We start from the raw sequence: 12,470 nt of genomic DNA, 5'->3' as shown, positions 1-12,470 counted from the left end.
AGGAGAAAGAATAGAAAGGCGGATCCGGAAATTTATTATGATTAAAGTTTCTTCGATTAACTTGAAAATTTATAACCCTGTTGTATATCTCTGAAACTTTTGTGATGGGTTTCATGAGACGCCATGCATTCCTGCAAGGTCTGAGCTAGGATTTATAAGTACCTGAGGCTCTCTCCATTCTATGTTATACAGTAATATGCTCAATTAAAATCGAGCGAATTTTCTAAAATCGAATTAAACGAATTTTTTTTCGACAAACTGAACCGACCGAAATTTACTACGAAAACCTAAAAAATCAAATCAAAAAATCGATTATTTCGGTCAATAACACAATTAACTAAAATTTTAGATTTTTTTAAAAATATAATCATGATTTTAAATAAAAAAGTACAATGTAAAAATTGGATTAAATAAATTTAAATTTTATTTATTAAAAAATTATTTTCAGGTACAATACTATTGTCTAATAAAATCGAAACAAGGCTCACGGGGGTCGAGTCGTGATTCACAAGGGCTAAAATAATATAAAAAAATCTAAGTTCTTAATTTAGGAATTTGATAATAAAGTTTGGAATTTTTCGGGATTAAAACGCATTCAAAAAAATTAATTAAAAATTAATTAAGAAGTCTAGAATTTAAGTAAATAAAATTCTGGGAATTTTAATCTAAGCTTAAATAATTTTTTGGGACATGTTAGAGTCAATGAAATTAAGAAAAAGTAAAAAACGTGAAATTTTACATCTAGTGGCAAAGCGGTAATTTTACACCCGAAAATTAGTAAACGTCATGGCAGTGTCTTGAATGCTGTTTTATATGCTAATATGATTATGTTAAATATTTATGAATTTTTATATGTTAAATTATGATTTTTAAATGTTCACGGAAATTTTATGGTTTAATATTGGACATTTGAAAGATATGTTGTGTTACGCCTTAAACGCATACAAATCTCGAGGATGAGATTAATGATTTTAATGCTGTAACATATCCCAAAGTTTTTGTTTTGATGATACCAAAACTTGGATTAAAAATGTACTAATGTTTTATATTGAGGCATGCAGGAAATTAAGAACAAGGTTACGTTCGGAAGATCCGAAATTTGGTTCGGACGTTCCGAAATTGTGCCAATCAGAAGCAAAATAGAAGCTGTTCGGAAGCTGCGAGGAGCAAGTTCGGACGTTCCGAAGACTGGATCGGACGTTCCGAACACAAGCAATCAAATCACTTCAATCCGGAGACAAATTGATCTGACTGTTGATTGAGTAGATTTCGGACGCTACGATGGACATGATCGGAAGCTACGAAGTGTTGAAGATTTCAAATCTCCGGAAACGCGGGAATGTTCGGACGGTACGAACTGGAGTTCGGACCTTCCGAAGTTGTTCATACACTGTCTAAAAGAACTGTTCAGAAGAAACGAAGTTTGATCGGTCCCTCCGAAGCATATGTTCGGACCCTACGAAGTCAAGAACGGAAGATCCGAAGTCATTCCAGAATTACGCAAATTGATTTCAATCACATCGGACGTTCCGAAGTATAAACGGAAGATCCGAACCTTGGCGTCCAAGACTAGTATAAATAGACCTTTGAGGATGCATTCTCAATCATCCCACTCCATTCTCTCTTGTCTCTTACAAAGCTTTCTACTATCTCTTGTGTGCGTTGATTAAAAGAGTTGTAATATCAAAAGAGTTGTAGAAAAAGAGTGAAAGTAATACTCTCGAGTGGGTTGTAAAGTTCGTGGCCCTCAAGGCCAAGTAGACGCATCGAGGCGTGGTTGTAAAAGCTAGCTTGGAGCTCCTAAAGCCAAGTCGTCATAGTGATACCTCGATCCTCATCGAGAAGGGGAGACGTAGACGATTCTTCGTCGAACTTCCATAAACTTCTCTATCCCTCTTTACTTTACGCATTTACTTTACTACGCATTTATTTTACGCACTTACTTTACGCATTCATTTTTATTTGTGATTGTCCCTCAAGTCTTCTGCTTGCAATTTTTGCAAACTCGTTTTAAAAACGCTAAAGGGCCTTAAAGAACCTATTCACCCCCCCTTTAGGTTCTTCAAGTGGTATCAGAGCCTAGTTTTTCAAAATCTTTTAAAATAGCCAATCTAGCAAGCGAGTATGCCCAAGGACAATCCACAAATCGTCCCCCTCTTTTCAATGGTACCAATTACGGATATTGGAAGAATAGAATATCTATATACATCCAATCCGTCGATTACGACCTTTGGAAAATAACGGTGAAAGGTCCCTATATCCCCATGAAAACGGTGGATGATAAGGAAATTCCTAAGGGAATGGATGACCTCACCAAGGACGATATGAAACTTATCTCTCAAAATGCTAAAGCTATGAATATTCTTCATTGTTCCCTAGATATGAATGAATACAACCGAATCTCGGCTTGCACCTCCGCCAAAGAGATTTGGGACAAATTGGAGATTTGCCACGAGGGAACCAATCAAGTCAAAGAAACGAAGATAGATCTTCTCCAACTCAAGTACGAGACCTTTGAGATGGAACCCAAGGAGGATATCGACACCATGTTCCGGCGGCTCACCCAAATCATCAATGAGCTTGCCCAACTTGGTGAGAACTACCCAACTAAACAAGTGTGGAGGAGAGCCCTTCGAGCACTACCGGCGGAATGGGATGCAAAGCGCACGGCTATCATTGAATCCAACAAGGGAGATGCGGCATCCTACGACCTTGATCAACTTCATGGGACCCTAAAGACCCATGAACTTGAAGTATCTACCCGGAAGGAGACAAAGAAAGATGACGACAAAGTAAAGGCGAAAGGGATCGCTTTGACCAGTCAACTTGAAGATAGCGACGATGAAGAAATGGCACTCCTCACTAGAAAGTTCAAAAGATTCATGCGGAGTTCCAACTTCAACAAGAAGGACAAAAAGATTGAGAAGGAAGTGACCTGCTACAACTGTCAACAAAAGGGTCACTATGCAAACGAGTGTCCCTCCAAGAAGAAGGCCGGCAAAGACAAGAAGAAGGCCCTTCTAGCCACGTGGAGCGACAGCGACAACGAAGAGGAGTCTACCCTATGCTTCATGGCAAAGGAAGATCATCTGACCGACTCGGATGACGACGAGGTACCCTCTTACGATGAATTACTCTCTGCTTACACTAGTATGTACAATAAGGCTAAGTCACTTAGAAATGAGAATAAGCAACTTAAAACTGAACTAGAAGCTAGGATGCATGACAACACTAAGCTCAAGACAAACCTAAGAGACTTAGAGAAAGCCTTCAACAAGTTCAATGTGAGTAGCGGTAAACTAGAAAACCTCTTGAACATGCAAAGGTGTAACTTCGACAAAGGAGGTCTAGGATATGAAAAGCAATCAGTCAACTTCGCTAGTCTTATCGCAAAGGCAAAACTAAGAACACCACCAACATGCACTTACTGTTGTAAGATAGGCCACATAAGACCTAAATGCAAGAAACTTAGACACCAACACAATAAGAATAGTTATTGGAAATGGATCCCCAAATCCCCAACTACTACTAACCTCAAAGGACCCAAAGAAACGGGTACCAACTATCAAATTGTATCTCAATCCTATAGGGACAAAGGGGAGACAAGTTATCGAGCACTTGGTATCTTGACAGTGGATGCTCTCGACACATGACGGGAGAAAAGAAGCTGCTACAATCCATTCGACCAAAAGAAAAGGGATCGGTGACCTTTGGAGACAACAGCAAAGGGATCATAGAAGGCATCGGCTCAATAGGTATATCTAACTCTACTATTATTGATGATGTACTTCTTGTGAAAGAACTTAAACATAACCTCCTAAGCATTAGTCAATTGTGCGATAGGGGTTATGAAGTCAAATTCACACCACACGATTGCACTGTATCACTCACAACTGACAAATCCATAAGTTTCAAAGGTTATAGAAGTGAAAATGTTTACAAGGTCGATTTAAAGATTTCATCTTTTTCAAAAATAAAAAGCCTTGTAACATTAAATGTTGATGACAACATTCTTTGGCATAGACGACTTGGTCATGTTGGGATGAGCACCATAGAAAAACTTGACCTAGTTTCCGGAATGCCAAAGCTGAATTTAAAATTAGATTCTTTTTGTGATGCTTGTCAACTTGGTAAACACACAAAAGAATCTTTCAAAAATAAAAATTTTGTATCCACTTCTATGCCCCTTGAATTACTTCACCTAGATTTATGTGGTCCCTCGAGGACAACTAGTCTAGGAGGTAAATCCTATGCTTTTGTCATTGTGGATGATTTTTCACGTTTTACTTGGACATTGTTTTTAGCCCACAAAAGTGATGCCTTTGATCATTTCAAAATTTTTGTCAAAAAGGTTGAAAATGAGAAAAATCTTTTGATCAAACAAATCCGTAGTGACCACGGAACGGAATTTCAAAATGAAAATTTTTCAATTTTTTGTCAAAACAAAGGCATTGGTCACAACTTTTCTTGTCCTAGAACTCCTCAACAAAACGGTGTCGTTGAGAGGAAGAATAGGACCCTAGTAGAGATTGCAAGGACCATGCTATGTGAGCATTCTCTACCAAAATATTTTTTGGGCTGAAGCGATGAGTTCTGCTTGTTACATCATCAATCGCGTATCAATAAGGCCAATTCTCAAGAAAACTCCATACGAACTATGGAGAGGGAGAAAGCCTAACATTTCTTACTTCCGCGCTTTTGGATCAAAATGCTTCATCCACAACAATGGTAAGGACAACCTGGGTAAGTTCGATGCTAAATCGGACAAAGGTATCTTTCTTGGTTACTCTACTTCTAGCAAAGCATATAGAGTCTTTAATAAACGCACTTTACTAGTTGAAGAATCTATACATGTCATATTTGATGAAACTAACCCTTGCTTGCCTAGACCTGTTGTTTCTGATGATGATGATATAGATATCCTTGGCGAAGAGTTGGAGTCCACAAGCCTAGATGATGTTCCTAAAGATCAAGAGGACGCACCTCTTCCGAAGGAGTGGACTACGCACAAGGATCATCCCATGGACCTCATCATTGGTAGCCCATCGAAGGGAGTATCTACTCGCTCCTCTAATATGTGCAATTATCTTGCTTTTCTTTCTCACATAGAGCCTAAGAACATAGAAGAAGCTTTACTTGATGATTCTTGGATTATTGCTATGCAAGATGAACTAAATGAATTTAGAAGGAATAAAGTTTGGAATCTTGTACCTAGACCCACTGATAGACCTGTCATAGGAACTAAATGGGTATTTAGGAACAAGTTAGATGAGCATGGTACAATCACTAGAAATAAAGCTAGGCTAGTAGCTAAAGGATATAGTAAAGAAGAGGGAATTGATTATGATGAGACTTATGCCCCTGTTGCTAGACTAGAATCCATTCGCATGCTACTTGCTTTTGCTTGCTCTAGAGACTTTAAATTGTTTCAAATGGATGTTAAAAGTGCTTTTCTTAATGGTGATTTGAAAGAAGAAGTGTATGTTGAGCAACCTGTTGGTTTTGAAGATGTGCACTTATCTGATTATGTGTATAAACTTGATAAGGCTTTGTATGGTTTGAAACAAGCTCCTAGAGCTTGGTATGAGAAAGTGTCTACTTTCTTGCTGGCTAATGGTTTTTGTAGGGGTAAAGTTGATATTACCTTATTTACCTTGACTAAAGATAATGATTTGCTGATAGTACAAATATATGTAGATGATATTATTTTTGGTGCTACCAATGAACACTTGTGTAGAGATTTTTCTAAGCTTATGCAGGATCACTTTGAGATGAGCATGATGGGCGAGCTCAACTACTTCCTTGGTCTCCAAATCAAGCAATGCAAGGATGGTTTCTTTGTCAACCAAGGGAAGTACATCAAGGAGATGCTCAAAAAGTTTGGGATGGAGTCTTCCAAAGCCTCATCCACACCTATGAGCACGACAGTCAGACTCGACAAAGATGAGGGAGGTAAACCTGTTGACCAAAAGTTATTTCGTAGCATGATTGGCTCCCTACTCTATGCGACTGCTAGTAGACCTGACATTATGTTTAGTGTTTGCTTGTGTGCACGATTTCAATCATGTCCAAAGGAATCACACTTATTCGCCTTAAAATGCATTTTCAAATATCTTTCAAATACTCCAAATCTCGGATTATGGTATTCTAAGAACTCATTTTTCGATTTAAAAGCTTACTGTGATGCCGACTTTGGAGGATATAAGGTGGATAGAAAGAGCACTAGTGGTACTTGTTTCTTTTTGGGAAATTGCTTGGTGTCATGGTTTTCTAAAAAGCAAAACTGTGTTGCACTTTCAACGACCGAGGCCGAGTATATGGCTGCCGGTAGTTGTTGTGCACAAATTCTTTGGATGAAGTATCAATTACTCGACTATGGTGTTACTTTTTCAAAAATTCCAATCTTTTGTGATAATACAAGCACCATATGTCTAACAAAGAATCCAGTTCAACATTCTCGTACAAAACATATTGACATTCGACATCATTTTATTCGTGATCACATTGAGCAAAATGATGTTGAACTTCACTATGTTGACACCAAGAATCAAATTGCTGATATTTTTACAAAACCACTAGATGAATCTACTTTTACTCGTTTGCGTGGTGAACTTGGCATGATTGAGTTGTAAACATTAGTCAAATACTCTCGTACATATTTGTTAAATTGAGGGGGAGTATTATTAATGTGAGCATTATAATGTCGGATAATATAAATTAATTGTATTTATCCATAATTATGGCTCAACATTCATTTATGTGCTAAATATTAGTGGATATTTTACCTGTTTATTTGTCTCTCTTTATGCTTATGTCTTTTTGATTATCGCAAAAAGGGGGAGAATTTATTTGGTTAAAATTGCTATTAATTCAACCTCTTAGACTTGTTATTTGATTAAGAGGGAGTTATTTAATAACCATTAGATTATGTTGATTATTGTTTCTCAATTTTTAACCAAGTTTTGTGATCATCAAAAAGGGGGAGATTGTTACGCCTTAAACGCATACAAATCTCGAGGATGAGATTAATATTTTTAATGCTGTAACATATCCCAAAGTTTTTGTTTTGATGATACCAAAACTTGGATTAAAAATGTATTAATGTTTTATATTGAGGCATGCAGGAAATTAAGAACAAGGTTACGTTCGGAAGATCCGAAATTTGGTTCGGACGTTCCGAAATTGTGCCAATCAGAAGCAAAATAGAAGCTGTTCGGAAGCTGCGAGGAGCAAGTTCGGACGTTCCGAAGACTGGATCGGACGTTCCGAACACAAGCAATCAAATCACTTCAATCCGGAGACAAATTGATCTGACTGTTGATTGAGTAGATTTCGGACGCTACGATGGACATGATCGGAAGCTACGAAGTGTTGAAGATTTCAAATCTCCGGAAACGCGGGAATGTTCGGACGGTACGAACTGGAGTTCGGACCTTCCGAAGTTGTTCATACACTGTCTAAAAGAACTGTTCAGAAGAAACGAAGTTTGATCGGTCCCTCCGAAGCATATGTTCGGACCCTACGAAGTCAAGAACGGAAGATCCGAAGTCATTCCAGAATTACGCAAATTGATTTCAATCACATCGGACGTTCCGAAGTATAAACGGAAGATCCGAACCTTGGCGTCCAAGACTAGTATAAATAGGCCTTTGAGGATGCATTCTCAATCATCCCACTCCATTCTCTCTTGTCTCTTACAAAGCTTTCTACTATCTCTTGTGTGCGTTGATTAAAAGAGTTGTAATATCAAAAGAGTTGTAGAAAAAGAGTGAAAGTAATACTCTCGAGTGGGTTGTAAAGTTCGTGGCTATCCTTGGAGCCCTCAAGGTCAAGTAGACGCATCGAGGCGTGGTTGTAAAAGCTAGCTTGGAGCTCCTAAAGCCAAGTCGTCATAGTGATACCTCGATCCTCATCGAGAAGGGGAGACGTAGACGATTCTTCGTCGAACTTCCATAAACATCTCTATCCCTCTTTACTTTACGCATTTACTTTACTACGCATTTATTTTACGCACTTACTTTACGCATTCATTTTTATTTGTGATTGTCTCTCAAGTCTTCCGCTTGCAATTTTTGCAAACTCGTTTTAAAAACGCTAAAGGGCCTTAAAGAACCTATTCACCCCCCCCTTTAGGTTCTTCATGTTGCATGCTTGGTTTAAAAGAAAAACGATATTATATGCATGTTTTTGTTAAGTGACGGAAATACGAAATGTTGAAGGACGTGAAAGGATTGTGACTAATAAGATTATATATTTGAGATATCGTGAGGGTTATGGTCCAAGTGGGATTCCGAAGATCGTGTTTCCTTGGATACGGATACAAATACGTTAATATGTTAATACGTTGGCCAAGGCCCAGTTGACCGGTGAGAGTGTTGCTGGTGTCCCCGCCGTCCAGTACTGTGGTTTTTATAGGTGGATCCATCGCCCAATACGAATACGAATACGAGTCACAATCACGATCTGAATTCAACAAACACGAATATGAATATGAATATATTGATATGAAAATGTTTAAGTTTAAAGTTATGCATTATTATGAAAATGTTATTTTAAGTACATGTATTTTTCATTGTTGTATGTGATCTGTATACGTATTATGTTGTTATCAAGAATATGATGTGTTGAGTCTTTAGACTCACTAGGTGTGATTGATGCAGGTGAGTATGATAATAATGTTGAGGGAGGTTTGGATGCCTGATTTGACTGGACTGGAGGTGCACATAACCCGAGGACTAGCGCTTCTATTTTCCGCGCTTATGATTTAAGTTTAGGATTTACGTTAAAGATTTTCAAGACTTTTATTTATACTTTGAGAGGTTTTTGAGAGGTCTAGTATGAGCTATACTTTTCAGATTTATTGATTGTTAGGTTTGGTAAAATATTTGACGGTTTGACTATTTCCTTTGATTTCAAATACTAGTTGGTGCTTTTATTGTTAAAATGATGTCAATTTATTTTATATAATTTGTTTAAGGGTCGGCCGAATTATGAGAGTTATAAAAAAAAAGTAGTATTTTTTAAGCAAAACAAATAGCAAACGTTTCACAAAGTTAGTTAGATTATGATTTGAATTGTTATTATCATAGGACCATAGTCGTTCTTGGGAAACAATTATCACATTCTATGAACACACTATAGAACAAATTGTATTAGAATGAGAGAATCCAATTATAGGGAGTCAGACATGAAGTTTAGAGAAAAAAATTTGTGTGTAAAAATAGATATATAAAATAAAATAATAACTTTATAAAATTCCAAATAACTCCATATGTCAATTTAGATAATTAATTTACTTAGAAAATTAATCATTTTTATTTGAATTATTTAAACTTAAATAAGAAGTTGTTTATAGATTTAAATCCAATTATATTATTTTCATATAAGAAATATCTTATTTTATATAAAACTAATTCTATGGGTTGTAATTAGTTTAAAACTATGTTAACAACAAAATTTCATCAATTGTTATTTCCCAAAATAGAGTTAATCGATGGTAATTTTGGAAAATTATTATTCATCTGGATAAATTTGACTTCCAAAAAGATATGTGGTAGAATAAATTTTTGGAAAACTTGTATTTTTGATCATGTATATATATATTATATATTTTTTTATTTTCGTCATCTATTTTGTCATCGGTTTTAGTTTTCTAACTTTTTTATTACAATTGATTTTGTAACATAGATGACAAAATCACAAATACAAAAAAAGAAAAAGAATTTGTGTATAAATGTTAATGAATAAATACTATGATCTATTATAATCTCTATAATTATTTGGCAAAAACTTATATGAGACGGTCTCACGGGTCGTATTTTGTGAGACAGATCTTTTATTTAGGTCATACATAAGAATATTACTTTTTATGGTAGGAGTATTACTTTTATTATGAATATTGGTAGGGTTGACTCGTCTCACAGATAAAGATTCGTGAGACCGTCTGTCAAGAGACATATTCTAATTATTTTTATTTGTGTCCCCTTAGTTGTATTTCAAAATTTTCAACCATTGATTATTTGGGAAAAAAGATTTATGCGTCCCCAAAGATTTATCAGAAATCCATGATAATGAGCATGCTTTCTTCTCCATTCTGTCCCTCGTCCACTCCATTCTCTTCGCCTAATACCCGTTTCCCTCTGATCCACGACCGAACCTACCTATACCAATCCCTTGCCTCTGATATTTTTGCACGCAAATGCGCCAGAGAATTACGAGTTCCTTCTTCACGAAGCCTTGAAGCTGTCGAAATTTTGAAGAAAAATGGAGAATTGCCAATTACAACCATAACTGACTTTAATCAGATGCTGATGTCTTTAATTGCGTCGGATAAATTTGAAATGGCATTGAAACTGATAGCCAAGTTACCATCTTTATGTTTAGCTATGGATAACTGGACGTATTCAATTTTGGTATGCTTTTATTGTAAGCTTAATGAACCGATGGAGGCCAAAAATTTACTGGAGCGCATGTTGGGAAATGGGTTTGAGCCCACTGTCGCTACTTTCACTACTTTGATCGATTCATTTTGTAAAATCGGAAGATTGCAAGATGCCTTGCAAGTGTTCGACGTTATGTCCAGAGTCGGTTGTCAGCCCACAATCAATACATACAATTGCTTATTGAAAGGCTTGTGCTATGTTGGGAAAGTAGAAGAAGCTTATGACTTGCTGACGAACATCAAAAGATCTTCTTTAAGTACGGATGTTTATACCTACACCGCAGTGATGAATGGTTTATGTAAAGTGGGCAGGTCAAATGAAGCATTGGAGTTACTGGATGAAGTTCTACGAAGGGACTTGACTCCCAATGTGGTTACTTATAACACTTTGTTGAATGGGTTCTTCAAAGAAGGAAGGCCTTTAAGTGGTATTAGCTTGTTGAAGGGAATGAAGGAGAGAAATTGCAGGCCAGACTACATAAGCTATAGCACACTGTTCCATGGATTGATTAAATGGGGAAAGATTAGAGCAGCTTTGGGGGTCTATAGGGAGATGGTTGAAATTGGTTTTAGAACCGATGAAAGGATGTTGAACACCTTGCTGAGAGGGGTATGCAGACGTTCTCGGGAAGAGAAAGAGCTGGTGAAACATGCGTCTGATTTGTTTGATGACATGAGGAATGGCCAATACACTATCTATCCTTGTGCATATGATCTGGTGGTAGAAGCTTTGAGCAATGGAAAGGAGTTGGACAAAGCTTTCATGATTTTGAATGAGATGGTCATGATCGGACACTCTCCTCGTACATTCACCTTTGGCGTCGTCATTCGATCACTTTGTGGTACCAGAGATGTTGACAAGGCATTATTGGTTTTGATGCTGCAGCACAAGCCTTGTGCTAATCATTATGATGTAGTGATTGGCGAGTTTAATCGACAAGGTCGCTCTGTAGATGCATGCTATGTTTATGGCTCGGCATTGAAAAGAGGGGTGGTGCCTAAAAGGAAACCGGCATTTAAATCTTCGCCCACCAAGTGTACATGAACATAGTGCCTGCTGCGATTATTATTGTTAATTCTTTTGCCCTTTTTCCAATCTTTAGCTTTTAAGCCAACTTTCAACAATGAAGTTGATAACATGCCAAAGATGACGTCATCGTGAAGTATATGAATCTATTTTATGAATTGCTTTAAAAATTTTAAATATTTAATCTTATTATTTTAAATTCTTAAACTTATTACTTAATTGAGTGTAATTACTTAACTGTTAAAAAATTAGAATTACATAAAAGTAATCTGATGATAAATTACTAATATACAACCAATATTAAAATGATGCTTATAAAATAAAAATAAAACACAAATATTCACGTTTAAATTTATTTAAACAATTACTTTAATTGAGTTATATAATTGAACTTAGGGAAAACTATCAATAACTCCTCATATATAAACATAACTTTCTCCTTGCTCATTGTTCCTCAAAATGTTTGTTTGAGATCCCTAATCATCAACAATTTTTCAAAAATATCCGCAATCTTTGTAATTATGGTACGTGTCATCGTTGTACATATCGAGCATGTTCTTAAAGACATATGGACCAAAAAAATGCAGCTACACAAAGTTCTCAACATGTATACCATGATTCAGATTATTGATTATTTTTTTTGGTCCATGATGCTTCCGTAAAATAAATTGTACATTTTATCTTTTCGATCGGAGTACCGTCGAGTTATATCCACCGTGTTTTACAAACTGCTCCTCAGAGTCTAACCACACAGTTGCAACTAATGGTTCCTGGCGTAGATTCCTTCAATAGAACCTAACACAGCTTTGTTTCGCTTCCTACTTTAGAGTGTATTAAAAAGTAGTTCAATTTGAAAATAGTACATGAGAGGGGCAGTTAGCCTTTGTCTTTTTATTCAAACATACAATTTATTAATACATGACAACTTTTTGTAGAGGGGGAAGAAATTGCTTAACTACGTATAGTAGCCGGAATACAACACATAAACTTTGAAAGAAAAAT

The 12,470-nt window shown here is 36.4% G+C and overlaps 1 protein-coding gene across 1 annotated transcript; it reads left to right on the top strand.

Annotated features, from left to right (window-relative positions):
• Nucleotides 1-10,032: 10,032 nt before the first annotated feature.
• On the top strand, nucleotides 10,033-11,652 carry LOC140833404 (uncharacterized). The gene has a single exon (XM_073197750.1). The coding sequence runs from the start codon at nucleotides 10,065-10,067 to the stop codon at nucleotides 11,484-11,486; it is 1,422 nt and encodes a 473-aa protein (XP_073053851.1). The 5' UTR covers nucleotides 10,033-10,064; the 3' UTR covers nucleotides 11,487-11,652.
• The last annotated feature ends 818 nt before the right edge of the window (nucleotides 11,653-12,470 follow it).

This window comes from Primulina eburnea, chromosome 6, assembly GCF_022965805.1.
Source record: "Primulina eburnea isolate SZY01 chromosome 6, ASM2296580v1, whole genome shotgun sequence".
In the NCBI taxonomy this organism is placed as follows: Eukaryota; Viridiplantae; Streptophyta; class Magnoliopsida; order Lamiales; family Gesneriaceae; genus Primulina; species Primulina eburnea.
The sequence above is the reverse complement of the archived record's forward strand: the minus strand, read 5'-3'. Positions and strand labels throughout refer to the sequence as shown.